This window comes from Trypanosoma cruzi, genomic scaffold, assembly GCF_000209065.1.
Source record: "Trypanosoma cruzi strain CL Brener 1047053515627 genomic scaffold, whole genome shotgun sequence".
Classification (NCBI taxonomy): Eukaryota; Euglenozoa; class Kinetoplastea; order Trypanosomatida; family Trypanosomatidae; genus Trypanosoma; species Trypanosoma cruzi.
The window spans coordinates 1-24,109 of record NW_001849279.1 but is presented as its reverse complement, the minus strand read 5'-3'; the positions used below and the strand labels follow the sequence as shown (position 1 = coordinate 24,109).

At 48.8% G+C, this 24,109-nt stretch overlaps 11 protein-coding genes across 11 annotated transcripts, besides 19 other annotated features; all 11 read left to right on the top strand.

The window, feature by feature from the left end:
* Positions 1 to 24,109: part of a sequence feature (heterozygous, Esmeraldo-like haplotype) that runs on past the window's edge.
* Positions 90 to 109: a microsatellite.
* Tc00.1047053505807.120 (lysyl-tRNA synthetase, putative) lies at positions 136 to 2,115 on the top strand (the record flags this gene model as incomplete). Its single annotated transcript, XM_811531.1, has 1 exon — positions 136 to 2,115. The coding sequence occupies one exon, from the start codon at positions 136 to 138 to the stop codon at positions 2,113 to 2,115; it is 1,980 nt and encodes a 659-aa protein (XP_816624.1).
* Positions 2,410 to 2,431: a sequence feature (AT_rich).
* Positions 2,526 to 4,367, top strand: Tc00.1047053505807.110 (alkyl-dihydroxyacetone phosphate synthase, putative; the record flags this gene model as incomplete). Its single annotated transcript, XM_811530.1, has 1 exon — positions 2,526 to 4,367. The coding sequence occupies one exon, from the start codon at positions 2,526 to 2,528 to the stop codon at positions 4,365 to 4,367; it is 1,842 nt and encodes a 613-aa protein (XP_816623.1).
* Positions 4,656 to 4,680: a sequence feature (AT_rich).
* On the top strand, positions 4,733 to 6,028 carry Tc00.1047053505807.100 (hypothetical protein, conserved; the record flags this gene model as incomplete). Its single annotated transcript, XM_811529.1, has 1 exon — positions 4,733 to 6,028. The coding sequence occupies one exon, from the start codon at positions 4,733 to 4,735 to the stop codon at positions 6,026 to 6,028; it is 1,296 nt and encodes a 431-aa protein (XP_816622.1).
* Positions 6,157 to 6,187: a microsatellite.
* Positions 6,239 to 10,840, top strand: Tc00.1047053505807.90 (hypothetical protein, conserved; the record flags this gene model as incomplete). Its single annotated transcript, XM_811528.1, has 1 exon — positions 6,239 to 10,840. The coding sequence occupies one exon, from the start codon at positions 6,239 to 6,241 to the stop codon at positions 10,838 to 10,840; it is 4,602 nt and encodes a 1,533-aa protein (XP_816621.1).
* On the top strand, positions 11,279 to 11,911 carry Tc00.1047053505807.60 (hypothetical protein, conserved; the record flags this gene model as incomplete). Its single annotated transcript, XM_811527.1, has 1 exon — positions 11,279 to 11,911. One exon carries the CDS (start codon positions 11,279 to 11,281, stop codon positions 11,909 to 11,911), a length of 633 nt encoding a protein of 210 aa, XP_816620.1.
* On the top strand, positions 12,923 to 13,768 carry Tc00.1047053505807.54 (hypothetical protein, conserved; the record flags this gene model as incomplete). Its single annotated transcript, XM_811545.1, has 1 exon — positions 12,923 to 13,768. The coding sequence occupies one exon, from the start codon at positions 12,923 to 12,925 to the stop codon at positions 13,766 to 13,768; it is 846 nt and encodes a 281-aa protein (XP_816638.1).
* Tc00.1047053505807.50 (hypothetical protein, conserved) lies at positions 14,065 to 14,817 on the top strand (the record flags this gene model as incomplete). The annotated part of the gene is made up of 1 exon (XM_811526.1): positions 14,065 to 14,817. The coding sequence occupies one exon, from the start codon at positions 14,065 to 14,067 to the stop codon at positions 14,815 to 14,817; it is 753 nt and encodes a 250-aa protein (XP_816619.1).
* Positions 14,833 to 14,859: a microsatellite.
* Positions 14,957 to 15,020: a sequence feature (A-rich).
* Positions 15,055 to 15,091: a microsatellite.
* Tc00.1047053505807.40 (hypothetical protein, conserved) lies at positions 15,099 to 17,432 on the top strand (the record flags this gene model as incomplete). The annotated part of the gene is made up of 1 exon (XM_811525.1): positions 15,099 to 17,432. One exon carries the CDS (start codon positions 15,099 to 15,101, stop codon positions 17,430 to 17,432), a length of 2,334 nt encoding a protein of 777 aa, XP_816618.1.
* Positions 17,506 to 17,569: a sequence feature (T-rich).
* Positions 17,866 to 17,894: a sequence feature (AT_rich).
* On the top strand, positions 17,969 to 18,394 carry Tc00.1047053505807.29 (hypothetical protein, conserved; the record flags this gene model as incomplete). Its single annotated transcript, XM_811548.1, has 1 exon — positions 17,969 to 18,394. One exon carries the CDS (start codon positions 17,969 to 17,971, stop codon positions 18,392 to 18,394), a length of 426 nt encoding a protein of 141 aa, XP_816641.1.
* Positions 18,524 to 18,568: a sequence feature (GA-rich).
* On the top strand, positions 18,735 to 19,424 carry Tc00.1047053505807.20 (hypothetical protein, conserved; the record flags this gene model as incomplete). The annotated part of the gene is made up of 1 exon (XM_811524.1): positions 18,735 to 19,424. One exon carries the CDS (start codon positions 18,735 to 18,737, stop codon positions 19,422 to 19,424), a length of 690 nt encoding a protein of 229 aa, XP_816617.1.
* Positions 19,629 to 20,429, top strand: Tc00.1047053505807.10 (cyclophilin, putative; the record flags this gene model as incomplete). The annotated part of the gene is made up of 1 exon (XM_811523.1): positions 19,629 to 20,429. The coding sequence occupies one exon, from the start codon at positions 19,629 to 19,631 to the stop codon at positions 20,427 to 20,429; it is 801 nt and encodes a 266-aa protein (XP_816616.1).
* Positions 20,641 to 20,667: a microsatellite.
* Positions 20,778 to 20,814: a microsatellite.
* Positions 21,206 to 21,234: a microsatellite.
* Positions 21,358 to 21,390: a microsatellite.
* Positions 21,416 to 21,696: a mobile genetic element.
* Positions 21,499 to 21,524: a microsatellite.
* Positions 21,835 to 21,857: a sequence feature (AT_rich).
* Positions 23,534 to 23,553: a microsatellite.

The window sequence follows — 24,109 nt, the reverse complement described above, 5'->3', positions numbered from 1 at the left end:
TTTTTTTTCTTCTTGTTTACATGTTTGTGTGTTTACGCATTGACACTTGTGGCCTTTCATGCGCTTTTCTTTTGTTTCCTCTTACAATCTTTTTTTTTTTTTTTTTTTTAAATACTTAGATCTCCGCTCCTGGCAATGCGCCGGTGGGGCGTGTATTCCTTTCAGTGCCTCTGCGCATGTCGTTTAACTGCCGCCAGGCAGGCGGTGAAAGGGCCGTTGCTGCCCACGGCTCTCTCTTCGTCCTCGTCTTCGTTGTCATCGTCGCCGTCCCCGTTGGAACCAAAGAAGCCGAGGAGCAAAGCGAGTCCTACAAAGACAGTGACGCAAGAGGCTTCACGTGCGCCACGCAAAAAGCCTGACCTTCCCGGGGCGTATTCATCCTTCCGTGGCATCACCCCCATTAGCGAGGTCAGGGAGCGCTACGGCTATCTGGGTTCTGGCGATAGGGCTGCGCAGGCAACGGTGCGTGTTGCGGGTCGTGTTACAAGCGTGCGAGATATTGGAAAAATAATTTTTGTCACAATTCGGTCGAACGGCAACGAGCTTCAGGTCGTGGGGCAGGTAGGCGAAAATTTCACGCGTGAGGACTTGAAGAAACTGAAGGTGTCTTTACGAGTTGGCGATATCATTGGGGCAGATGGCGTTCCGTGCCGCATGCAGCGAGGCGAACTCTCCGTGGCCGCCTCCCGCATGCTCATACTGAGCCCGTATGTTTGCACCGACCAGGTAGTTTGCCCCAACCTTCGCGGTTTTGCCGTGCTGCAGGACAACGACGTCAAGTATCGCTACCGTTTTACTGACATGATGACTAATCCATGCGTCATTGAAACAATTAAGAAGCGGCATGTGATGCTTCAGGCATTGCGAGATTATTTTAACGAACGAAACTTCGTGGAAGTAGAGACCCCCGTACTGCACACGGTGGCATCGGGAGCAAACGCCAAGTCTTTTGTGACGCATCACAATGCGAACGCAATGGATTTGTTTCTGCGTGTTGCCCCAGAGCTGCACCTTAAGCAGTGCATTGTTGGGGGGATGGAGCGCATATACGAGATTGGAAAAGTTTTTCGCAACGAGGACGCCGATCGAAGTCACAACCCGGAGTTTACAAGCTGTGAGTTTTATGCCGCATACCACACATACGAGGATCTTATGCCTATGACCGAAGACATTTTTCTTCAACTGGCGATGCGTGTAAACGGAACAACTGTAGTTCAAATTTACCCCGAAAACGCCCATGGCAATCCAGTTACTGTGGATTTGGGGAAACCCTTCCGTCGTGTGAGTGTATACGATGAGATACAGAGGATGTCTGGGGTGGAGTTTCCGCCACCAAACGAACTAAATACGCCCAAGGGCATCGCATACATGTCCGTTGTCATGCTGCGTTACAACATTCCTTTGCCCCCTGTACGAACGGCCGCGAAAATGTTTGAAAAACTCATCGATTTTTTTATTACCGATCGCGTTGTTGAACCGACGTTTGTGATGGACCACCCGCTGTTTATGAGCCCCCTTGCGAAGGAGCAAGTGTCACGGCCTGGATTGGCAGAGCGCTTTGAGCTTTTTGTTAATGGGATTGAATATTGCAACGCCTACAGCGAGCTCAACGACCCACACGAGCAGTACCACCGTTTCCAGCAACAGTTGGTGGACCGACAAGGGGGAGACGAGGAAGCCATGCCGCTGGACGAGACTTTTCTGAAGTCGTTGCAAGTAGGTCTTCCGCCAACTGCGGGATGGGGAATGGGAATCGATCGTGCCCTGATGCTGCTCACAAATTCTAGTAACATCCGTGATGGCATCATCTTCCCGTTGCTACGCCAGGACATTCGTTCTCATGATTCCAAGCGGCGTCATAAAACGGCCTCGTTTTTTGATTTTAACAAACAGATGACGCTATTTTGTCTCAGTAGTCTCGAACAGGAGTTTAGGCGAAATGGGCTTTCGGAGGACTCATGCGCCAATGTCCGTGAACTAAGAAGGGTCATCATGGAGTTGGGACAACGCGGGGGGACAAACGGCCTCCCCACGGCAGGGGGCCGTTTGTCCGACTGGCGAATAACATTGATTTTTGCAATTATTCGTTTCATATGCGGTACACCGAGGCGGTAAAATTCCTTTTTTTGCGGGATTTTTTTTTTTTTTTGCCTGTTCGTGCCGTGTTTCTGGGATGATGTGTAATGCTGCTTGTGGTGATGGTGGATGGGTGGGCGGGGGGGGCTTTTCGCATCCTTCTTTTTTCCGTCTTTGGTGTTGCTGTTGGCTGTGGTTTGGATTGCGGTTTTGCTGCCATGTAGAGTTGCAGTGACAATGATATGCGGAGGGGGGTGAGGAGAGAAATCATGGATGGCGGCCCGTGCGCCTTTCACTTTTTTCCGTCATGAATTCCTTTGCTTTGTTTTGTTGTTATTTTATTTTATTATTTTTTCCATGGAACTGTTTCTTGTGGTTTGTGTCCTGCGCTGCTGGTGGCTTTCAAGTGGTGGAGAGAAGAAGTGAAGGGTAAACTATAACAAGTGAGGATGCTGGAGGGCCGTCAGGCTGATGTCTACGAGCGAATCAAGTGGGATGGCTGGGGCCTGCGGGACGTCGCATTGTGGTACGACGAAGAAAAAAATCTTGTCTTTCACTTGAATGGGAAACCCATGAAGGGACTCCTGCCATTCATCCAGGAGAAGGTTGTGCATGGCACTGGTGAAATGAGACTGGTAAAATCACCGGGTATTTCCGTGGAGGAGGCCGTCAAGCGACTTCAGCAGCCTTTCATTAACCAAACATTTCTGGAGGAGTTGCGGCAGGCCTTACAAAAGGACCAGATTCGTCTTGACGGACAAAGCCGCCTTACGCACATGGTTGGAAAAAACTATCGAGATCTCTGGCGGGCTCGAAATGGCTTGTTTGACCGCGCACCTGACGCAATATGCCTGCCCAACAGACACGAGGACTGTGCAAAGATTATGGAGCTTGCTCACAAGCATAATGTGGTTCTTATTCCTTTTGGTGGTGGAACAAGCGTTACAGGCGGTGTCGAGCCTACACCTTTTGAGACAAAGCGCATGATTGTTTCGGTTGATATGCGTCGAATGGGACGCATGTTGTCCATTGATAAGGAGTCCGGATTGGCTGTATTTGAGGCGGGTGTTTTGGGTCCTGATATGGACGAGCAGCTCCGACCTCATGGCTTTATGTTCGGCCATGATCCGGACAGCTATACTCACTCGACTCTTGGTGGATGGATTGGTGCACGTGGTAGCGGTGCCATGTCGAACAAGTATGGCGATATAGAGAACATGCTTCTTGCAATGAAGGTAGCAACTCCTATTGGCGTTGTGGAGACACCTGTTACTTCACGACCCTGTGGGGTGGATCTCAATGCCATGTTCACTGGATCGGAGGGGGCGTTTGGAATTATCACGGAGGCCACTGTTAAGATTGAGCGTATTCCTGAGGTGAGACATTTTGAAGGTTGGATGTTTCCTTCCTTCGAGGTTGCTTTTTCTGCCTTTCACACATGCACGCGAAAGGGAGTTCATCCTTGCACAATGCGACTTTATGACGAGGAAGAAACGCGTTTTAGCTTTGCGGCAAGTACAGACGATAGCCTGATTGGCTCACTTATTAGCAAGGGCCTGAAAAAATACCTGGAGAAAATAAAACAGTGGGATCTCCGGAAACTTTCTTTGGTCATTGTTGGATTTGAAGGGACGAAGGCTCAGACACGTTGCCAAAGATCTGAGTTGTCAGTTATCTTTAAGGAGTTTGGGGCAGTTTGTCTGGGATCGAAGCCTGGAGTGTCTTGGATGGAAAAAAAGTACGATTTGCCTTATCTTCGTGACTTGGCTCTTTCCCACTCGTTGTGGGCAGATGTGTTTGAGACCAGTGTTTTGTACTGTGATGCCATTCGCTGCTGGCGCGCCGTGAAGGAGTCATTTGCTAATGTAATGAAGGAAAACGGGAGGACCGGTTGGATTGGATGCCACAGCGCCCACCAATATCGCTTTGGCTGCTGTCTTTACTTTACTTTTATTGGTGCCCAGCACGATGAGAATGACATGAAGCTCTTTTTACAAATCAAACAGCGTGCCATGGAGGCAATGCTAAGCCATACCGGGAATCTGACTCATCACCATGGGATCGGCTACGAACACGTTCCGTGGATGCAGCGTTACAACGGCAAAATTGGGTTTGAAGCGATCATGCGGTTCAAGAACGCCCTTGACCCTAGGAACATATGCAACCCTGGCAAGCTGCTTCCGTCCCCCCGTGCTGAGGACGAGACATTGGAGGCAGCTGAGGCTCGTCAACGCCGTGAGATGATGTTTGACAAGATGGGAGTTCCAGGAGCGGTGCAGTCTCACCTGTAAGGCGTTTTTTTTTTTTTTGTTTTTGTGGGGATGAGTGGGGAATACTTATTACACTGGTGTTTGAAGCAACTATCTACAATTTAACCGGACAGAAGAGAGAGGAGGAAAGCAAATAAGAAATAAAGAAGAAGGAAAAAGAAGTAAAACACGAAGGAAGGCTTAGAGAATAATGGGCGGCGGGAGGAGTCATTTGGAGAGGTAGCGATGGGGCATGACGCTGCTGATTTTGTTGTCATGGTTTTCCCCCCTTTGTTATTTTGTCATCCACCCCTGAAGGAAGCAGACCCCAAAAAAAAAAAAAAAAATAATAATTCAAGGCCATTGACACTCTTTCCGCCATCCCTCTTCTTTCTTTGTGTATATTTATGTGTTCTCATCAACGTTTAGGTAGGGCTACCGTTTTTGCAGGCATTGCAGATATATTGGTGCGGCAGGGGGATGAACGAGCCGTGTGGGTGTGGTACGTAGCGCATCCAAGCTCGATGCTTTCAGTTGTTTCTGTCTCGGCAGATAGTCGGGGAATTGGATGGCGGTTTCCATTCCTTGATAGCAAGGAAGGATTTCGTATTGATGTGGCGATATCTCGCAGAGGCGTGAAAATGAACCGGAGCTCACATACCGTGCCCATTTCTGCGGCCGTTGCGCAAATAAAGCTTCTGTCTTGTGTGGCGAGGCATCCACCGCGCCTACATATTAGCTGTACGGAGGTCATGGCTCTGGAGGAGCTGTTTTTGTCTTTGGAGAAGGGTTCGTGTGGCATGCCTGCTGTGATAGTGGCAAGGCTACAAACGAACAAATTTAGTTACTTATTGGGCCACCATAAACGGCTGACTGGGCGCGTGTTGTCACTCCTTCGCACCGTGAGGATGCTCTCACTGGAAGAAAATAAGGGGGAGGATGGCAAACTGAGTGATCTACATGAACTAAGGAACCTGAGGGTGCTGAGTATTACGGGGACAGTCATGTTTTCCTTATCTCCACTTTGTGGGATGCAAACACCGTCGGTTATTCACATAAAAAGAACGGGCATAACGGACGGCGCAATTCGAGTGCTGAGCCAACTTGTGCAGTTGCGTCGTCTTCTGCTTGAAGAATGTAAAGGCGTGGTCACGCTGGCTCCATTTACCGCTCATCCGTCCTTGCAGTACATATTGGCGATGCGATGCGACGGGTTCAGAGAGTTCCGTGCGCTCACAACTATTCCGACGCTTGAGTACGTCAAATTGTCAATGTCCGTCGTGGGGCCTGACGACATGGCCCGCTGCATGGAGGGTTTCAAAGCTCCAACAGAACTCATACTCGACGGGATTCGCTTTTCTCCTGTGCGTGTTGTAGGCGTGGAGGAATATCAGCAGTTGCGAACACTCTCGCTGTGTGAGTCGGTCTTGGAGAATTATGAATGGATTGCAAGAGCAACATATTTGGCGAAACTCGACTTGAGTGCAACTCGTGTCAAAGAGGAGGACTTGGTTGGGCTGTGCAGATTACTTTTTTATTTGGAAACGCTTTTACTGCGCTCTTGTAAGCATCTGAGCACGTCTTTGTCTTTTCTTTTGCCTCTGCATCAGATGCGCAGTGTATCTATTTCAAATTTCAGTTTGCTGCGAAATAATTGTATTGCCTTGCTGCGGGAGCGCGGTGTGTTGTGCGATGTCTCCTAAATGGAAGATGGAAGTGAAGGATTTTAAGCATCTAACAAGTGGGGGACAGGAGAAAACGTAAACGAATGAATGAATGGGGCTTAATGAACGGTCATTGTGCAATTATATGGCACTTTTTTACTGTTTTCTATTATTATTATTATTATTATTATTATTATTGATTTACGCTTTTTTTTTTTTTTTTTATGGGTTGTTTTATTTTAGTGTGGGATGTTTCTTTTCACGGCTTCTGACCTCTACGGGGAGTGCTGTGCGCTGTATGGGGTGAGGCCGAACAGGGATGTGGCCGAGCAGCTGGCCGGGTCCAACTTTCTCACTATCCGGAGGATCGATGCCTCGAGAACTTTTCTGGGCGAGTTGGGCGTCCGGGCACTCCTGGAGTTTGTCGGAAGCCACTCTGGGATCCGGCAACTCGTCCTTAAAAAAAATGGTGTCGATGCGGCTTGTGTCGAGCACCTCTGCGGTGTCCTGCGCGAGAGTCCGTCTCTTTCTTCCGTTGACCTTTCCGACAACCCCATGTCAACGCCCTCCGTGCGTCTTCTTTCGGAAACTGCAAGGGCCGTACCACATATTCGAGAGATAAAAGTGGAGAACTGCGGCGTAAGCGACGATTGGATGAATCGACTGGAGCGCTGCTGCAACGCGAACAGTGAACTGCAGCGTCTTGGGTTTTACCCGTATGGCCCGGTGCGAGGCCTCCGGAGTTGGGAAACGGTGTTTGTTCTCGTGCTGGGTCCAGAATCTCTGGTGCAAACATACTGTACAGAAATCTTGCCGTACGTTGGAAGCTTTGTCTCGAGACTCCGCTTAAGAATTGCGCCTCTCACCATTGACAAGGCGGATACAGATGATGTAGTCAAAAGCAAGGTCTGGCGGTGCAGTTCGATGCACAACTACGCGTTGAGCTGGTGTGTTGTTCTCATTGGTGAGAAAGCGCAATGGCCGGATGCGGACATCAGTGCCTTGATGGCTGTGATGCGCCAGGAGGAGCCTGTGGTCCCACCATTGCGGAATAAATTTGGAGTTCTTCGCGATCCCATGTATCGCCATGCAAAACATCTCTTTGTATATACACTGACGTCTTTCCATGAGGAAGGGCCGTACAAGGGAAATGTGTCAACCGTTCCATCTAGTGTGTGGCTCCCCGCGTTGGGCATTACAGTGCCAAATGGCATGAATGCTCCCCCCGCAGTGGCAGTGAGGAGTGGGAACTGCTGGAAAGTGCGCTGCCTGACTGACTTGTCCGTCTCGTTGTGCTCCGTTTTCTCCGAGCGGCCTCGTTCCATGGCGTTATTGGAGGAAGACGAGGGATCTGACAAGAATTTATGGGAGACCATTGAACGGGAAAAACTTGTCGGCTCGCTGCACCCAAGGTGCAAGGACATTGTTCACTACGTGGAGTCGCCCGCTGGACAGTCATCTGTTCCATTGATTCTGTACGGTGCGGCTGATATAGGCAAGTCTAAGATCTTGTCTTGGGCTGCTGCAAATTATTCGGCGGTGGAGTCGCTCCGAGTTGTTCCCTATCATGTGAGCCACGAAAACCAGAGTCTTGTTGTGCTCTTGTTTCATCTCCTTCGTGTCTTTTTAAAGAAGTCCAGGCGGATGTATCGCAGTGTGGAGGAGCTGGCTGTGGATGTCCGCGAAGTAATCTCTAAATACGACGGGGAAATGATTCTTCTCCTGATCTCGCGCATCGATCTCTTGGACAGCTGTGGGGGCCGAGAATCGCTCGTTCTCGAATGGCTTCCCTCGTGTCTACCTCCATCTGTGAGAGTTATTGCTTCTCTAAACACCGAGAGTCCGCTTCTGACTGCCTTTCGGAAACGCATGCCACAACCGTACGAGACACTCATCACGTCTTTTCCAAGGCAAGTGAGGGCCGACTTATTTCTGAAGGAAGTTTTGCGGCGTGACGTGAGGAAAACGTCAGAAGACGGTGGCGCTATGAACGATGGCGGCACCTTCCGTCCATTTGAGCCCAACAAGTCGCTAGAAGGTGCCTTCTTGCAGAAGGATGGATCAGAAACCATATCCTTCGGTGTTTACACGGCTTCTTTTCTACAGCGAATGCCAAATAATTTGGCCGAGAGGGACATGGCGTTCATTCTCGCGGAGGATGTGCCCGACACTTTGGATGAAATCCTAACGGTGTTGTTGAGGCGGTATGAAACAATAAGCGACCCACTCACGGTTCAGTATCTTACGATGAGCCTTGTGGCGACACCACTGCCCATTTCTGAGGTTATTTATATTTGTGAAGAGCTGGGACCTTGCAGACGCCACAAAACTTTACCAGTTCTTTTGATGATGTCAGATGACGGTCTCTTGACCGTGACTTCCGGATCCATTGTTCATTTATCGGGGCCGGATGTACGTCGGGTGGTCATAAAACTCTACGCGGATATGCAAGATCTTCTCAGCGTGCTGGTGGAGACGCACCTTGTTCGGCTGATCAAGACGCGAAGTCCCGATATGTGCTTTTACTTTGGACATCTGGCACCAATTATGATCGCAAATGGTAGCGTTGATGTTGCTTGCAGTTTTATATTAGATCCAACGCATATGGACGCTCTTTTGAGCCGTGATCCAGACAGCTGTACCCATGCAATTGATTTAATCTTTCGTCTTTTAAACACACGTCAGCTTATTCTTGAATTGGGTGAAGATATTTCTCCTTTAATGGATCAAAATACGCGGCGTCGTAACCGCGAGGCCTTACGGAGTGCTCTTGAATTCTTGCAGTTGGACAATGGATTTTTCTTTCAATCTTCCTTGTTGGCTTCCGATGTATCGCCGTATTATTTGCAGGCAATGGAGGCAGAGGAGGTACCATACACTGTGCTTGTTCCCTTGAACCGCGGTGATGAGGATGACGCAACGTATACGTTAGACTGCAAGCATTTGCCCGTTTATTGCCATTTGCGGGGGGAATATCTTGTGGTGACAACCACCCAGGAGGTTATAGTATACTCCGCGACAGATTTTCAAAATGAGCTTATGCGGTCCTTTGTGCCATTTGAACTCAATCAAAATCTTCGTGGGGCTCTGGTGGCTGCAGGGACACGTGTCGTCGTGATTGGCGATGAGCAATTGCTGTTATGGGACTTTGGCAGGCAGTCATTTACAATGTTTGAGGATACCACCGCATCATTGAGTGAAAATGCATTGGATCCATGTTTTCTCAACCTTGTCGTCTGCCATCACTCGAAGGAACAGCTTTCTGTCATTGATGTTTCGAAAAACAAAGTTGTTTTGGAGCTTCCAACGCTGGAGGCGGCGTCTGTGCGTGAAGCATTCTTTTGTGGCGGTGGGATTCTTGCCCACACGTTATACGATTTGTTCCTGATACGGGGGGAAGAGGTGGTAAAACTCGCCCATACGGGCCCCATTCGTCGTGTGAGTTTTTCCAATGACGGTTGCCTTATTGCTTCTTGCGTACGAGAGGATATATGGATCTGGTCCGGTACCGGGGAACTGCTGCATCTCATCGACGCCGGGGTGACACCACTTGAGGACCTTTGTTTTAATGCGAGCGGGACGTTGCTGCTTACGTGGCAAACTGAGGGGGTGAAGTTGTGGCACTCGCTGAGTGGGAAGTATGTGGGGGCTGTGGAGCCCTGCTTTGATGAGAGGGCCTCGTTTGTTTCTTTTACCGAGGACGGCAATAATATTATTGGGCGGTGTGGCTCACATATTTATCTGTGGGATGTCCACACCCGTCAGCCCGTGGGGGTGCTTACAGCCGACACTGGCTGTTTTACGTTTGTGCAGGCGCGGAATCAAATGATGATTGGCACAACCTCCCGGAATGAGGTGAAGATATGGCGGTTGGGCGATGCCCCTCTTCCGTCCATCCAAAGTGTGAGGGAGAAAAAGCTCACAACCATTTGGCGGAAAAATGGTAGGCTCTCAACCGCGCCAATTGTTCGAGTCGACGTAAATTCGAATGGGAGTCTTATCACCGTTGTTGATGGGAACGGTTCTGTGATTCTGCAGCCTATATACGGCAATGCGAGATTGGACTGCGACATCAGCCATGCCGAAAGTACCGCAATCCTCAACGACATGATATTCTTCACGATGAAAGGTGAGGGCCGTCAGTACTTCTGGAAACGACTGAGTGAAAATGACACCGTAACCGAGGTGTCATTACCGAGGAACGCCGTGATGCATGCGAGACTGGAGCTCGTAAAGTCAGAGGATGGGGGTACAATGGCTGTGATTTCAAACTCTGAAAAAGGCAGCGTGATTTACGTTTACAACACCTCCGATTGGACCTTGACAAACCAGTTTTTGGGTCATTCCGGCCGCATTATTCAAGCCATTTTTGCTGGCGACTTTCTCATTAGTTGGGGGGATGATTGCACAGTGCGGCTTTGGAGCTTGTTGCGACATGCGGAGAGGGCGACATACAGCCATGACTGTTCTATAGTTGCGGCAACATCCGGCCCTTTAATGACTCTTTTTTTAGTGGACGACCGATCACGGCTGTATCATCTGCATGTGGAGAACATTGCATCCTCAGTGGACGCGCGTTTTGTTGCAGATCCGGTGGAATTGTCACTGACTATTCCAACCACTTCTAGGGTCCGAGCGATGATTCACACCTCAGATCTGCTTGTCATGTCCACTGAGGACGGCTCAGTGTACTTGGTGGACCTTCGCCAGGGCGGGACTGTCAGCAGGCTGTCCGGCTACAAGTGTCTCTCCCTTGCTTCAGCCTCCAGTGGGGGCGATGTGTATGTCGTAACGGGTCATTGGACCGGCGAGGTTCTTTTGCACCTCGTCCGTTTTACTGAGCAGATGTAAAGAAGAAATGAAAAAGCAAACAAACAACAACAACAAAAACTATTCAGCATGACGAAAAGCAACAAACAAATAAAGAAAAAGAGAACTTCTTAAATTGTTTTTGTTGTGGAGTAGTAGGCGACAAGAAGGAAAAGGGAAAAAGAAAAAGGGAGGTGGGGAGCGGCCCGAGAGAGTCGGGGAGAGCAGAGATGTGCGCATTTTTTTTTCTTCTCTTTTTGTATGTGTGCATGTGCGCGCGTATGTTTTGGATGACTTTTTGATTGTCTCATGGCGATTTTTTTCTTGTCTTTGTCACGTGAATTGGCGGCTACTGCCCATACAGAAAGCTAAGAGGATAAAGCAAAAAAGCCGTAAAGACCAAGAAGCGAGTCATAAGCAGCAGCAGACTAAAGGGGAGGCAAAAGAAAAAAAATACTCATAAAAAGGGGATCTAACACAATGCGACGTGGAGATTTTGAGCGTCGGCGCCTTCGTGATTTGTACGAGCGGAATGTGCGCCGGGTGCGGGCTTTGGCGGATGCGCGAGATGGGCGAAGGTCTGGCAGGGACGATGATATTGCGGCTCCCCGCCGTTACGTCGTCAGCGAGCGTCGAACTCGCCTCGAAGGATTTGGCCGTGGTGGCTACCAAGTGCAGCGGTCACGCCGGTTTGGCCGCGATCCAAGGATCCGTCGGTTCAGCGACAGGGGCGTTTACCGTCGCGGTGCCCTGGACCGCTTTGAGCGTGAGGAGGACTTCGAGCGGAAGTTGCGTCGTGAACGTTTCCGCGAACGCCGTCTTAATGAGGGCGGACTGCGGTTCGGTCGTCTGCGCCTTCGCCGCAGCGAACGACGGGAGCTTCGCCAACTGCGAGAGCTCCGAGAACTCCGTGAACTTCGCGCCCTACGAGGCGCACAACGAAACCAGGGCAATGGCGATCGGCGCGGCAAGCTAGACAAGGAATTGGATCGCTACAGAAAGGACCAGCGCGGCGGGCGCAGGGGTGGAGGTGGCCGTGGCCGTGGTGCACCAAATTCGGTGACGAAGGAAGGACTCGACGCGGAACTTGACCGCTTCCGCGGCGGCAATTAGTGGACAAGCACAATGTGGGGGAATTGTCATTACAAGAGGTTGGTGAAGCCGGATTAATAGAAATATGAATTTAGACGGCTGAGGGATCCTCTGCATGTGCTGTTTAAGTGTTTAACGGGGAAAAAATGGAGGGTGAATGAAAAAGGAGAACAACTTTTGTTGCGTTCATGCCCGTGCATAAATATAAGTGTCTACATAAATGCCTGTTTTACGCAATTCCGCATTGGGCGTCAAACGTTGACAATTCTTTTTTTCTACCTTTTGATTAGAATGGCGTGAGTCGTGACTGTTTCTGCTCGTACGTGAGGAAATCAAACGTACACGCGTTCGGCGGTCACTACAGCAGCAGAGGTGGTGCGGGCCTTGCGGCGGGGGACTAGCATGAGGGGCTCGAGGTCCAAAGAGCATGGAAACGGAGAAGAAAAAAGGCCGGTCAAATTGGAATGAGGAGGGAAAATAAAAAAAATAGAGGAGAGGACGAGGGGCTTCGCCGGACACGCGTCGTTGCGATGGAGATAAATTTGGTCCGGGCATCCCGATCCAGCCTGCTACTGTGGTGGGAGCCAGATGAATTCTATTCGTCTGATTTTGCGCCCCTTTTTTTTTTTTTTTTTTTGATTCAGGTGACAATTACCGTTGGCCGTTGCAATTCCGCTGTACTTCACGTTGCTTTATCAGGGCTTTAACATTCTCTCGAGGGACGCGAGCTCCCACAGGCTTCCCGGATATACACACACACACACACGTTTGATTTTTATTTTTAAAATAAAGGCATTTTTCTTTTAAAGGCTTAAAAAAACAACAACAAAAACAAAACAGAAAAGAATGCTGCTTTCAAAAGCAGACATCATTGTTTGTGCGACCACAACGAGTTGTTTCCTTTAGAGGAGAGGCAACGTTATTTGATTTCTGTCGTGTTTATATTTTTTTTTCTTTTTTGCGCGGTTTTTTTTTTTTTTCGTTGCTTGTGTTTTTGACTATTGTCGGGCACACATTTCGAGTTATTATTGAATGCGCCCGCGGCGGCCAGGGGTGCTAGGTGTTTTTAGTTGTGGGATTTCTGCGTTTCATGCGGGAAGGCCGCCTCGTGCTTTCCGTCTGGACTACACTCCTCTGTCAACCACCCACACCGTCTTTGGACAGAAGCAGGCCACTGTGCCTGCACTGCCGCGTCACAGACGCCAGCTTTCGACGGATCACCCAGCGTTTGGCACGAATAGGGCGTTTTCTCCTGGTAGGCCATTTAAAGGCCCTATTAGCGTATCGGGCTTTTTTTTAGCCGTCGACCCCAATTTTGCGGCAGGAACACAAAATCGAATGAACCCAAATGCACAAATAACTGTGCGTGATAGTGAGGGGAACATGTCGCGGGTCCGTTACCGCTGTCACTTAGAGTCCTATACAGGACTGAAATTAGAGGCACTTATAAGACTCCAGGTTGGATGGATCTCGCCAAAGGTGACATTCTCATTTATTCCATATGTCATTTACCTCGGAAAAGGATTTGATCTGAGCATTCCATTTTTTATTCACTTCACTATGGTGTCGGTATTGGATGAGCATGGCGACCGTACTGGAAGTTTTCTCTACTTCAGCGGAACCCCTATGCTTGGGTTTTCCGCAGGCTTGACACAAATTCGACGAGGAAAGTTGGTGCTAAACCCAGCAAAGGAAGTGGATCCCGTGGAGGAGTCTAAGCAGTTTGTTGGAAAGATTCATGTTAGACAATTAGGCTTTGTGTTACTCAAATGTCTCGGTTACGCCTTGTGTTTCCTCGCGTGTGTCCCTGCTTCGCAGCGCTTTCTTCAGTACATGCTTCCCGATCCATTTCACCGGCACAGCGAAAGTGCTGTTTGATGCTCTTTTTTTCTTTTTGCTTGCTTTCGCTTGCGACAGTGCTTCGACCCGATTTTGGATCATTGGTGTGATTTATGTGTTTGCTATTTTTTTTTTTTTTTTCGTCCTGTTGATTCCTCCTGTTGTCTTTCCTTTCTGTTGCGGCGGAGGATGAGTGTGTGTGCGTGTGTGTCAGTCTGCGCCGCATTTGTCTTTTGCCTCTGTCTTTTTGTTATGTTGTTTTCTCTTTACTGCCTCACGTGGCTGTGTTCTTTTTTTTTTTTTTTTTTCTTCTCTGGCAGTGTGGGTCTCTTAGAATGAGGAGAACAACTGCCGTTCTGTGGCAGCATGGGGTCCACGTCCCTTGCGGGGTTGTTTACCACGGCGCCAAGATGAAGCATTGGCCGGAGCAGAAAGTACCTGACAACTTCAAGTTCACGGAGGAACAGCGCTTCAGGACGAAGGCCATCCCTCGAGACCTTGGGAAGATACCCCGCGACTTTGTCCTTAGCGTGCTTTATCGCCACCAGCCGTGTGAGGTAAGTGGACTTTGGGAGCACTGCACCAGCGACCCTGGAGTTGTCCTTGACAGCAAACGACACCTGCGTGAGGTACTAAAACAGGCAAGGGAGGAGGGGTTTGTGAGTTTCGAGCGGGACCCCGTTTCCAACGAATGGCTCTGTTTCATCACACGGGAACGTTTTGAGGAGGTGCGACAAATTGCTGGAGCAAAGGCTGAGGCGTCTGACGTCTATTCGGGGTTGCGTGGCTCTAGTGCAACGGAGACGTCGTCATACACGGAGCGTTTTAAGGAGATGAACGAAATGGCAAGGGAGGAGCACGCACTTCGTCTTGAGGAGGAGGTGAAGACGACGACGAAATATCTGCGCTCCTTTCAGCGGAAGGAGGTGGACTACCTGCCGTACACGGACCTGAACGGAAAGGTAAACTTTATGTGGTGGTATGAGACAAGGGATGTGCAACAGAGGGGAGGAGATGCGATCCCCGCGTCTAGCAGAGAGACGTTGCCGAGTGACTCCGGTGATGGCCCCGCACGTCTTGAAGGATGATGTTCTCGTTGTACCTTTTTTTTTTTTTTTTTTCTTTTTTTTCTGAAACTGAGGCAATCTCTCCTTTTTTTTCACCTTCTTTCTCCACCTCCGAGGGCGCGTTTTTGTGTTTTTGCGTTTGGGTGATTTTTCCGTATCATCTTCTTTTTGCTTTTTTTCTTTTTCTTGTTTTTGGATTCGTGTACGCATTTGGGTTTTTGTTTGTTTCATCCCGCTTCCTTTTCTCTTATCCCACGATTATTATTATTATTATTTTTACTTTTACTTTTACTTTGTAGTCAATGAGTGTACAACGCGTGTCGGAATGCTCCTGGATGGAGGACATGGAGTTCTACAAGAACACTCTGTATCAGCGGGTCCAGGAGTGCCCAATATCAATCACGCCAGGCACCGAGATGATACGTTTTTTGCGGAATGAACTTATTCGGGCCGAAAAGAACGATGAGTCTGCGGAGTACCGGCTGGTTGTTGGGGATATGTTCAAAGTGGTGACGGATTCCTTAGTGTCTGCGGTTCATCGGAGTGCTCCGTATACCCACATTGATAGCAGCGCCCCAAGGGATTATCACGTCACGAAGGACGAGGACGAACTCCTGATGGTGGATGGCATCTTTGACTCCGACGAGGAGGGCGACGCCGACAGTGAGACCGTGACCAAGCCGTCGATAAAGGAGAAGGAACAAAAACAACGAAAAAGGGAGGAACTAAGAAAGAGGCGGGAGGAGGAAGAGGAAATGCTTGTCAAGCAAAATAAAGTACCTGATGATAAAGGGGGGCTCTTAAATACGTTGGGTCCGTATGCCGCACCGCGTCTCACAGTTAGAGCCTCCACGTTCACTTTCCCGAGTCGAAAGTCTTTGGAGCAGCGTACCGCCCTCCCCTCCCCCGGGTCTTCATCCGAGGAGGATGACAATGATGACGAGGAGGAAAATGTGGGAGGCGGCGTTTCATCGTCCTTCTCATCCGGTGGTGGCGAGGCTGTAGCCCACCTGACGGCTTTTATGAAGCCCCTGTCGATGGACTCTCTGAAAAAAGTCAGTGAAAGTGCAAAGGTAAAGATAAAACCCTCATCTTCAAACAGGGAGTACATCACTCAGATCGTCAAGACAGCTGTAAGACTTGGGTGCGAAAAGGCATGCGTCTTGATGGATAAACATAAAATAATTGAGGAGATGACAAATCACGTTCAGGCCGGCCCTCTGCACACCGCAGCCAGCATCGACTTTCTGCAATCCCTTCCAGATCAACTAAAACATGCTTTAGGTCACATTTTGGGTGTCTGGGAAGAGAGTCCCCAGGTGGAAGCCATGTGGGAGCGCATGGTGGCCATGGGTTTCTTGGCAGTTTTAACGAACCTTCGCCTAAAGCCGCTCAAGAAGATTGCGACGGAGTTAGGTGTGTCCATGCCAGACACACATTCCACCGAGAAGTGCTGTGAAACCATCATGTTTGCTGCCTTTCCTCGGGAACGTTTGCGGGCAAAAAATTCGCGTTCCAAGAGGCAAAAGACGCTCAATTTTACGGTTCCGCCATCTGGCATGCGATGTAAAGGGCATATGGGCTTTATCACGTTTCAGGTGGAGAATGTTTCCATTCTACCAAAAGACAATGAACGTCGCTACTCACCGGAGTTTGAGTTTGGTAAACTGAAATGGAGTCTTCTTTGTATGGCGAACAAGGAGTTTTTGGCTCTTTACTTGTGCCAGACCGGTAGTGTCTTCTGCAAGTTTTTGATAACAGTGTTGAATCACGTGAATGTGGACGACTCCATCTGCAATGAAGGAACACAACGTTTTTCGACACGATCACAAGAAAATGACTGGGGGTTTAATACGGTGATCAAGTTTGAAGAGCTTCTGAACCCAAAAAGGGGGTTTTGGCAGGAAGAGGGCGATAGCGTCACAATCGAGGTTGGCATTGTACTTGTGGAGACGCCGAAGCCACTGAGTCTTGCGAAAAACGCGTCGAATAAGGACAAGCAGACGGGGCCCAAGGTGGATGAAAAGGCGATGCGGCAGCTCATTGAGGACGAGAAGATGGCACAGATGAAGAAGCGCATCAAACAAGAGATGGCCAAATTGACAAGGGATGGGGAGAAGGCGCGGAAAGACATTGCGCAGCGGGCTGCAAAAGGGTTTCACGACTTGATGGAGCGTTTCAAGGCAGAAAAGCAACGCATCGTCAAGGAGCTCGCGGAGCGCGAACGGCGGGAGCAGCAGGAACGTCAGCGCGAGCTTGAGATTATCAGGCAGGCGCAGGAGCAGAACGCCGAAATGAGGCGTCGCATCGAAGAACTAAAGAAGGAAAGCGTCAATTTGTCAAGGGAAAAGAAGGAACTAACGCAGGCGACAAAAGAACTAAAAAAGGCAGGCGAGAAGTATGCTCAGGAGCTCAATGCAATCAACGAGAAGAAGGCGTCGCTTCAACAGAAAGTGAAGCATCAAGAAAAGAGAATTGCTGCAGTGCAAAAACAAATCGGCGATCTGCGTCGGGAGGAGCCGCTTAATCCATTGTCTTCCGATGATGAGGCGAACGTGAGCGATGACAGTGAAATCATGTCTCGACTAAAAGAATCCTTTGAGCAGTATATCGGCTTGGACGGCAAAGGCGTGTGATGCGCACGTCGGCCCCCTTTTGGCAGGAAACGAAGCCGCTTCACCCTCATAGCAGAGGTGCTGCACACACTCCAAAAAAAAAAAAAAAATAAAAATAAAAAAAAAATTAAAACAGAAGAACAAAAAACAAAACAAAACGAAAATCAGACTTTTTTCTTTTCTTCTCCCTCGTAACCCCCCCTTTTTTTTTTCCCCTTAAATTGTTCGTGCAGCCTTTTTGTTTGTTTTGGTTTTCTTGTCGCTGTCGCTTTTATTGTTGTTGGTTCCAAAGCCATTTGTGCTCCTTTTTCCAAGTGGGAAGGGGAAAGAGAGAGAGGGAGGGAGAAATGTTATGAGAGTATTGAATGAAAATGCCGTGGCGAGACAAATACCCCTTTAAAAAACCTTTTTTATCTTTTGGGATGGGGCGAGGATTTGTTGTGTCTGTGGAAACAATTATTATTTTTTTTTTTTTCAATTATACATCTATGTATACATGCATATTTTTCTTTTTTACTTTGCTCAAGTGACGTTACGCATTTAGGCAGAACTTATTTATGTTCTTGGGCCGTCCAAAGTTTGCACCCTCTGCGGTAGCGGGTGCCATTTTTGGTTTGGCAGTTATGCTGCTAGTTGATGGCATCATTACGGCACAACATGAGGCGAACGTTGCGCACCACGTCACTTTCACGATGTTTATGCCTGCACTTTTATCCGTAGTTGGTTTTTTTGTGATGATTCTTATCTCTCCTGTGGAGGTGAAAAACGATGTGCCAAGGGCCAAAGCAGGGCTTTTTATTAGTTGGATTCTTTGTTTTGGCTCCTCTGTCGCCGCGCTTGTATTGTGCAAGTTGAAGTTTGCGGGGCTGCAGGAGCGTGAGCGTTCCGTTCCGGGGGTGGCGGTGGTGGGTTTTACTAGTCTTACGCCACTTGCCGGTGCCATCCTTTGGTGGGGCAAGCAGTCGTTGCTAGACGACTATTAGGGTGTGAGTTTTCGACAAGGCGACGTGCGTGTTTTGGGGTCTATACGGCTTGGCATTGGCGGGGTGTTTGGGTTGCCATGTATTGTTTGTCGGATGTAACTTTTACGTTTAAATTATTTTTTTGCATTCTCTTTTTCTCCATCTCTCTTTTGTTCTCTCTTTATTTCTTTCTTTATAAAAAATATATATATTTGTACATTTATGGGAGTGCTGCGGGGAAATATTGTGGACGGAGGGGGGGGGGGGGGAAGTTTCGGCACGAAAAACAAAACAAACCGCAGGCAAATAAATCCCTAAATACTTGGGTGGGGGCGAGAGGGGATACTTCCAACGTGCCGTGATGCGAGCAATGCGGTCAGCAGGTGCTCTTTTGAGCTTTTGCCGCGGCTTTGACAGCTCCGCGAGGTTTGGTAAGGAGCTTGGATTTGGCCACAAGATGCGTGACATTCCCGTTCTCACGGGGAATCCACGACCCGTTGCGAGGGAGGAGGAGTGGCGCTGCGCGTACAAGCTTACCGAGCGCATGGAAGACGTCGTCAGAGATGTCCTACGGAAGGACGGTTGGAGTGAAGTTGAGGTGCAGCGGGAAATGGAACAGATGTTTGAGAGAAAAGTCCACAACACCCGCTCTTCTTTAAACACGTGGACGACTGTTGAAGAGTTTCAGCGGACGCCTTGGTACCGTCGATATAAGCCGACAGACACATGTGTTGCCAAATTCATCTCTTACGAGGTGATTAAACTGCTGGAACAGGCGTTAATCCCCCCATCGCTAAGGACAGATCCTTATGCGCATCTTCGGAAGCGTCACATGGAGGACAACTGGATGAATGACAGATTTTCGGAAGAGTCCGCAAAGTACATAACACGAGAGCGGCTGGCCAAACAGACTAAGGGCCTATCCGGGTATGGCCAAGTAACCCGAAGAAAGTTTTTGGAGTTTGATCAAAAGTTTAAGGCATCATACAACGGAAAACAACGTGTGAATGAGTCCTACTCCGCATGGCTGCAGTCCCTCAATGATAAGTGAAAACTGGGAAAGTTTATTCATCCTGACAATCGGGACCATCGAGTCTGTTTTTTTTTTTTTTTTTGTATTATTGATTTTACGAGTGAACTTTAGCCATTATACATATTGATGGGATTTTTTTTTCCTCTGAATTTATTGGAGTGCTGTGCGTCGCTGCAGACAAAAATTTTTTTTTTTTTTGTTTAATTGAGGGCTCTAGTGGAAATGACATTGAGGAGGCCGGATTCCGGCAAACAGCTGCGGAAGGAAAAGGTGGAGCATTCCAATGTGCGTGCCGACACCGAAGACGACGTGTCTCCATTGAATAAGCGTTATCAAGACGTGGAGGAGCGTCGTCTGAAGGAGTGGGAAAATTATCAGAGAAGCCATCGCTCGACGGAGGAGCAGCAATCGTCGCGCGCATTTTTGGACATATCTATTGGCGATGTTCTTGCTGGGCGACTAGTTTTGGAGCTCTTTGAGGATACGGTTCCCAATACGGTGCTCAACTTTCGGTCCTTAATTACGGGATCGTGTGGTGTGGATCCCGTCACCGGCGTGAGACTGGACTACCTGTACACGCCAGTGCACCGTGTGGATCGTGCGAGGAAACTCATTCTTCTGGGCGAGCTGGAATCTCTTAACGTCTCCTCCACTGGCACCCCCATTCAGGACGAGGGGTATGGAAAATGCCACTCGGAGCGGGGGCTGCTTACCATGGTCTCTGACGGTCCACACACAAGCGGCTCCGTTTTTGGTATTACTTTGGGTCCCTCACGATCTCTCGACTTTAAACAAGTTGTCTTTGGGAAAGCCGTTGACGATCTCACGTTGCTGGAAAAGCTAGAGAGCCTTCCGCTCGATGCTGTGGGTCATCCCATTGTACCAGCTGTAGTCACTTTTTGCGGCGCACTGACAGGTCCCAAGCCGTCCGGCAAGTTTGTATGCACGAGGGAGGTCGATGGGAACACGGTGGGTGATGGCGCTGCTGCTGCTGCTGCTGAAAAAGAAGAAGAAGAGGGGTGATGGGTTTTAGCACATCTCTTTTTTAAAGCGGTGACGAGGAGCCATTTTCACATTCTTATTTTATTCTCTCAGAATCTAACCAAACAACAACAAAAGGAAGCAAAGACTGATTGGTTGGACTGTTTAGCCACCGATGTAAATGAGTCGAGAGGAAAAGAACAAAACAGTTCATTTTACTTGTTTTTCCGGGATTGGGCATCCAGAACTTGTGTTTTTTTTTTTTTTTCTTTTTTTTTTTGTGTGTGTGTGTGGCTCAAAGAAATTGCGCCAAAACGATGTGATTTCTTAAAAAGAAAAAAAAGTATTTTTCCACAATGTGTGAGAAGCCATGATTATGATTTTATTATCCTTTTCTTTTCTTTTCTTTTTCTTTTTCTTTTCTTTTGCCGCATGCATGTATTTATGTGTGGCACCACTTTCTCTTTTTTGCCTTATAAAAGCAACAAAAGTAGAAATTGTGCATGGAGTATCTGAGGGGCTTCGCCGTTGGATCCCAGTGGCATCTGCCGTGATGCAGGGACTCAAGCGGAGACGCTTTATTTAGTGATGGTTTACGCGTGAAATAAATGTATGGTTCCTCCAGGAAGAACTGGGCAGCTCCCACCAGAACAAGTCGGAGGGTGGAGCGAACTGTTTGTCTGTGTGTGTGTGTGGGGGGGGGGGGGGTTTCTGACGTCTTTCTGAGTAACCGGCTACTTGGCGGCGCGGAACTAAAAAGACACTCGTTGAATAAATTGACGCTGAACCGAAAAAATTAATAAAAGACGACTCCTCCATGCGTGTGTGTGTGTGTGTGTGTGTGTGTCTTCTCTGCTGCTGCTGGGGCTCTGTACGGAGAAACCGCAGTGGGGAGTTTCTGTCACCAGCGTCAGCAATATGTGCCGCTCCACGCACCCTCCGAAATAATTGACGTTTTGCGTGGACGTATTTTTTGTTTTATTTTTTATTTTTATTTTTATTTGCGTTTTAGAACGACAACTTTTCTGGGAGCGTGGGAAAAGACTGTTTGCGAGAGTTTTGACCACCTAACTTAATATATCCTGATGAGACGAATATAATTAATGTACGATTTTATTTTTGTTTTTATTTTTATTTGTGAATTTTTGGATGACCGCGACGGAAGGAGTGAAGGAACCGTGACGGCGGTAAGACGAGTGTATTCCTTATTTAAATTTTTGTTTTGGCCTTCTTACACTCTTTGATGCTCACTTCGCGGCGGGGTCTTGTGGCCGGAGGACTTTAAATGCTGCCATGTCGCAAGTAACAAAAAATATCTCCAGTCCGAATAGAGTGCGGCATGTCACGGTTAGTGGCTTCCCGAATGCATACGTGTGTATTTATATGGAATAAACATTGAGGGTGTGGTGAAGCCACTGCCTCTTGATTGCTCCCTTATTTTTCATCCTATTTAATTTATTTATATAATTTCAGTATCCGGCAAGCGGCATCAACGAATGGTCTGTCCATTTATTTCTTTTACTTATTTTGGTGTGGTGCACCGCCTTCCTCTCACTTTCTTGTGTTTTCTTGTATATTGGCAGAGCCTCTTGAGCGGAGCGGGACCCATTTTTTGTTTCCGTCCACCGACAGCTGACGCTCTCGGCGCTGGCTGCTACGCCGATGAAGAATAAAAAAAAAATAATGGTAATCACGGAGGCACACTGGGAGTCCTAGTGGAATATGAATGACATGTGGACACGGGGATTTGAGCGGCTGAAAAAAACTTCTCTTCTTTTTTATTTTCTGCAAGAATAATTAATGGGAAACAAATATCAATGCTTTTTTAATTTAGCAGATATATTGTGGTTTGCCGCTGCTGGGGCTGAGGTGCAGTCACGAGTTTCAGCAGTCCTCTTCTTCCTCCATTTCCCCTGCACCTCTGCTGTGTGTTTCCGTGTCTATTCACATGTTTTTCCCTCATTTGTTGCCTCTTTTTTTTTGCGTACATGCAGGCACACGCACACGATGCACAAAATATTGCGCTGTCCATGGACGATCGCCAATCATTTCTCTGCTGGTTTTCTTCTGCCGCTTTCTTCTGTGGACATGAAGAAGAGAGGGACACCGGGAGGGGGGCACGTTGCGGTTCCCTTTCATTTTGTCTGCAGCGCACCGCGTGCAGCACGATTGCTTTGATATGCAGTACCGCCCGGCACATCGATGCTGCACGGGGTGAGAGACTCCTCTTTTCGGCTGTTGGTGCACGTGATTGTGCGTCTGCGGTGGAGTTGGCCTTTTTGCGCGTTTGTGTCTCTTCTGTAGATGTGCGATGGCGGTAACGGTGGGTGAATGTTTTTGATTGCCCTTTTGTGCGTTGCTGTGGGTGACCCCTGCGGGGGTGCGCGTGGCCCCAAAACAAAGTTGTCCGAGGGCTCACCTCTCTGCACGATGGCCGCAGCGTGTGGCTGTCAATCTGTTCTCTCGAGAGATATGCCACGACGCTTTTACGTGTGTGTTGCTTCGGGGACAATGTGCCGGCGGCTGTGCGATTGCCGAATGGAGGGAGAGGAGCGGAGGGAAGTACGTGAGCGCAGCGGTCAGGAGTCGCGCTGGGTGTCTCGCCGCGGAGGGCACTGCCCACCCAACGCAGCGCCGCTCCTGTCGGGCACCCTCTCTCACTCTCTGCAGCATTGTATTCGACGCCGGCAGCACGCAGCGTGGCAGCGGATGCCGACACCGCCACGAGTGCGACCGGAAGGGAACACACCTGCTGTTGCGTTTCGAGGGGGTCACACCGTGTGGCGCAGCGGCGTGCCCAAAACCTCCTCGCGGAGTCCGCACACGACACCGGGCACTGGACGCGGGGTGTTTGCGTCGTGGAGGACACTGCGGTGGAGTTCCTCCATCCCTCCAGGTGGAAGGACGCCCGTTTTTACTTTCGTTCTTACCCATGAGAGGTTTTTTTTTTCTTTTTTTTTAGCTTAAGAACCCTTGCTGTGTTGGGGCGCGGCTTTGGAAAACCCATCACTTTTGATGGTGGGCTTGTGCTTCCGTTCGATCTCTCCCTTTTACCACATTGTCGCTTTTTAAATATTTTGTGATGACGAGTGTTGTTGCAGAAGACACGCTGAGGCGCTGGGCTTCATTATCGATTCATTTATTTGATATATATATATATATATATTTTACCTGGTGCGGTTTGCGGTGTCTCTGATGACCTTCCCGCATGGAGGGTTTCATTGGGGCATCAGAGCTTTTTTGTGCGGACGGAAGGCCAAGGACGTTATCCATGCGTGGCCATTGCGCTGGAAGGAGTCTTTTTTTTTGCACATTGACACGGAGCCATTTTTGCGCACCTTTTTTTCCTTTTATACTTCTTTTTCTTTCTTTCAGGAGATGCTCCCTTGGCTTTGTCTCCAACGGGATATGCGCAGAGTTACACGCATTTTAAAAACCGAAGCCACGAGCCTTTTTTGGAAAAGATGCCTTATCTTTCTTCTAACATTAAATTTGTTGTTTATGCTGATGTTTTTTTTTTTTTGGAGTGGAGTTCCTACTTGGCGACGATCCCGCGCATGGTTTTGGTGTTGGTCCGACCATGGCGGAATATATCCACTGCGTCGGGGAAAGGCTTCTGGTGGATCCAACGACACGGCAGCTGGGGGGAAATAACGGGACGGACGTTATCCCTTTGATGGTGGTCCCGCTGATGCTCGATCTGATGGACTTTCGGACGATGA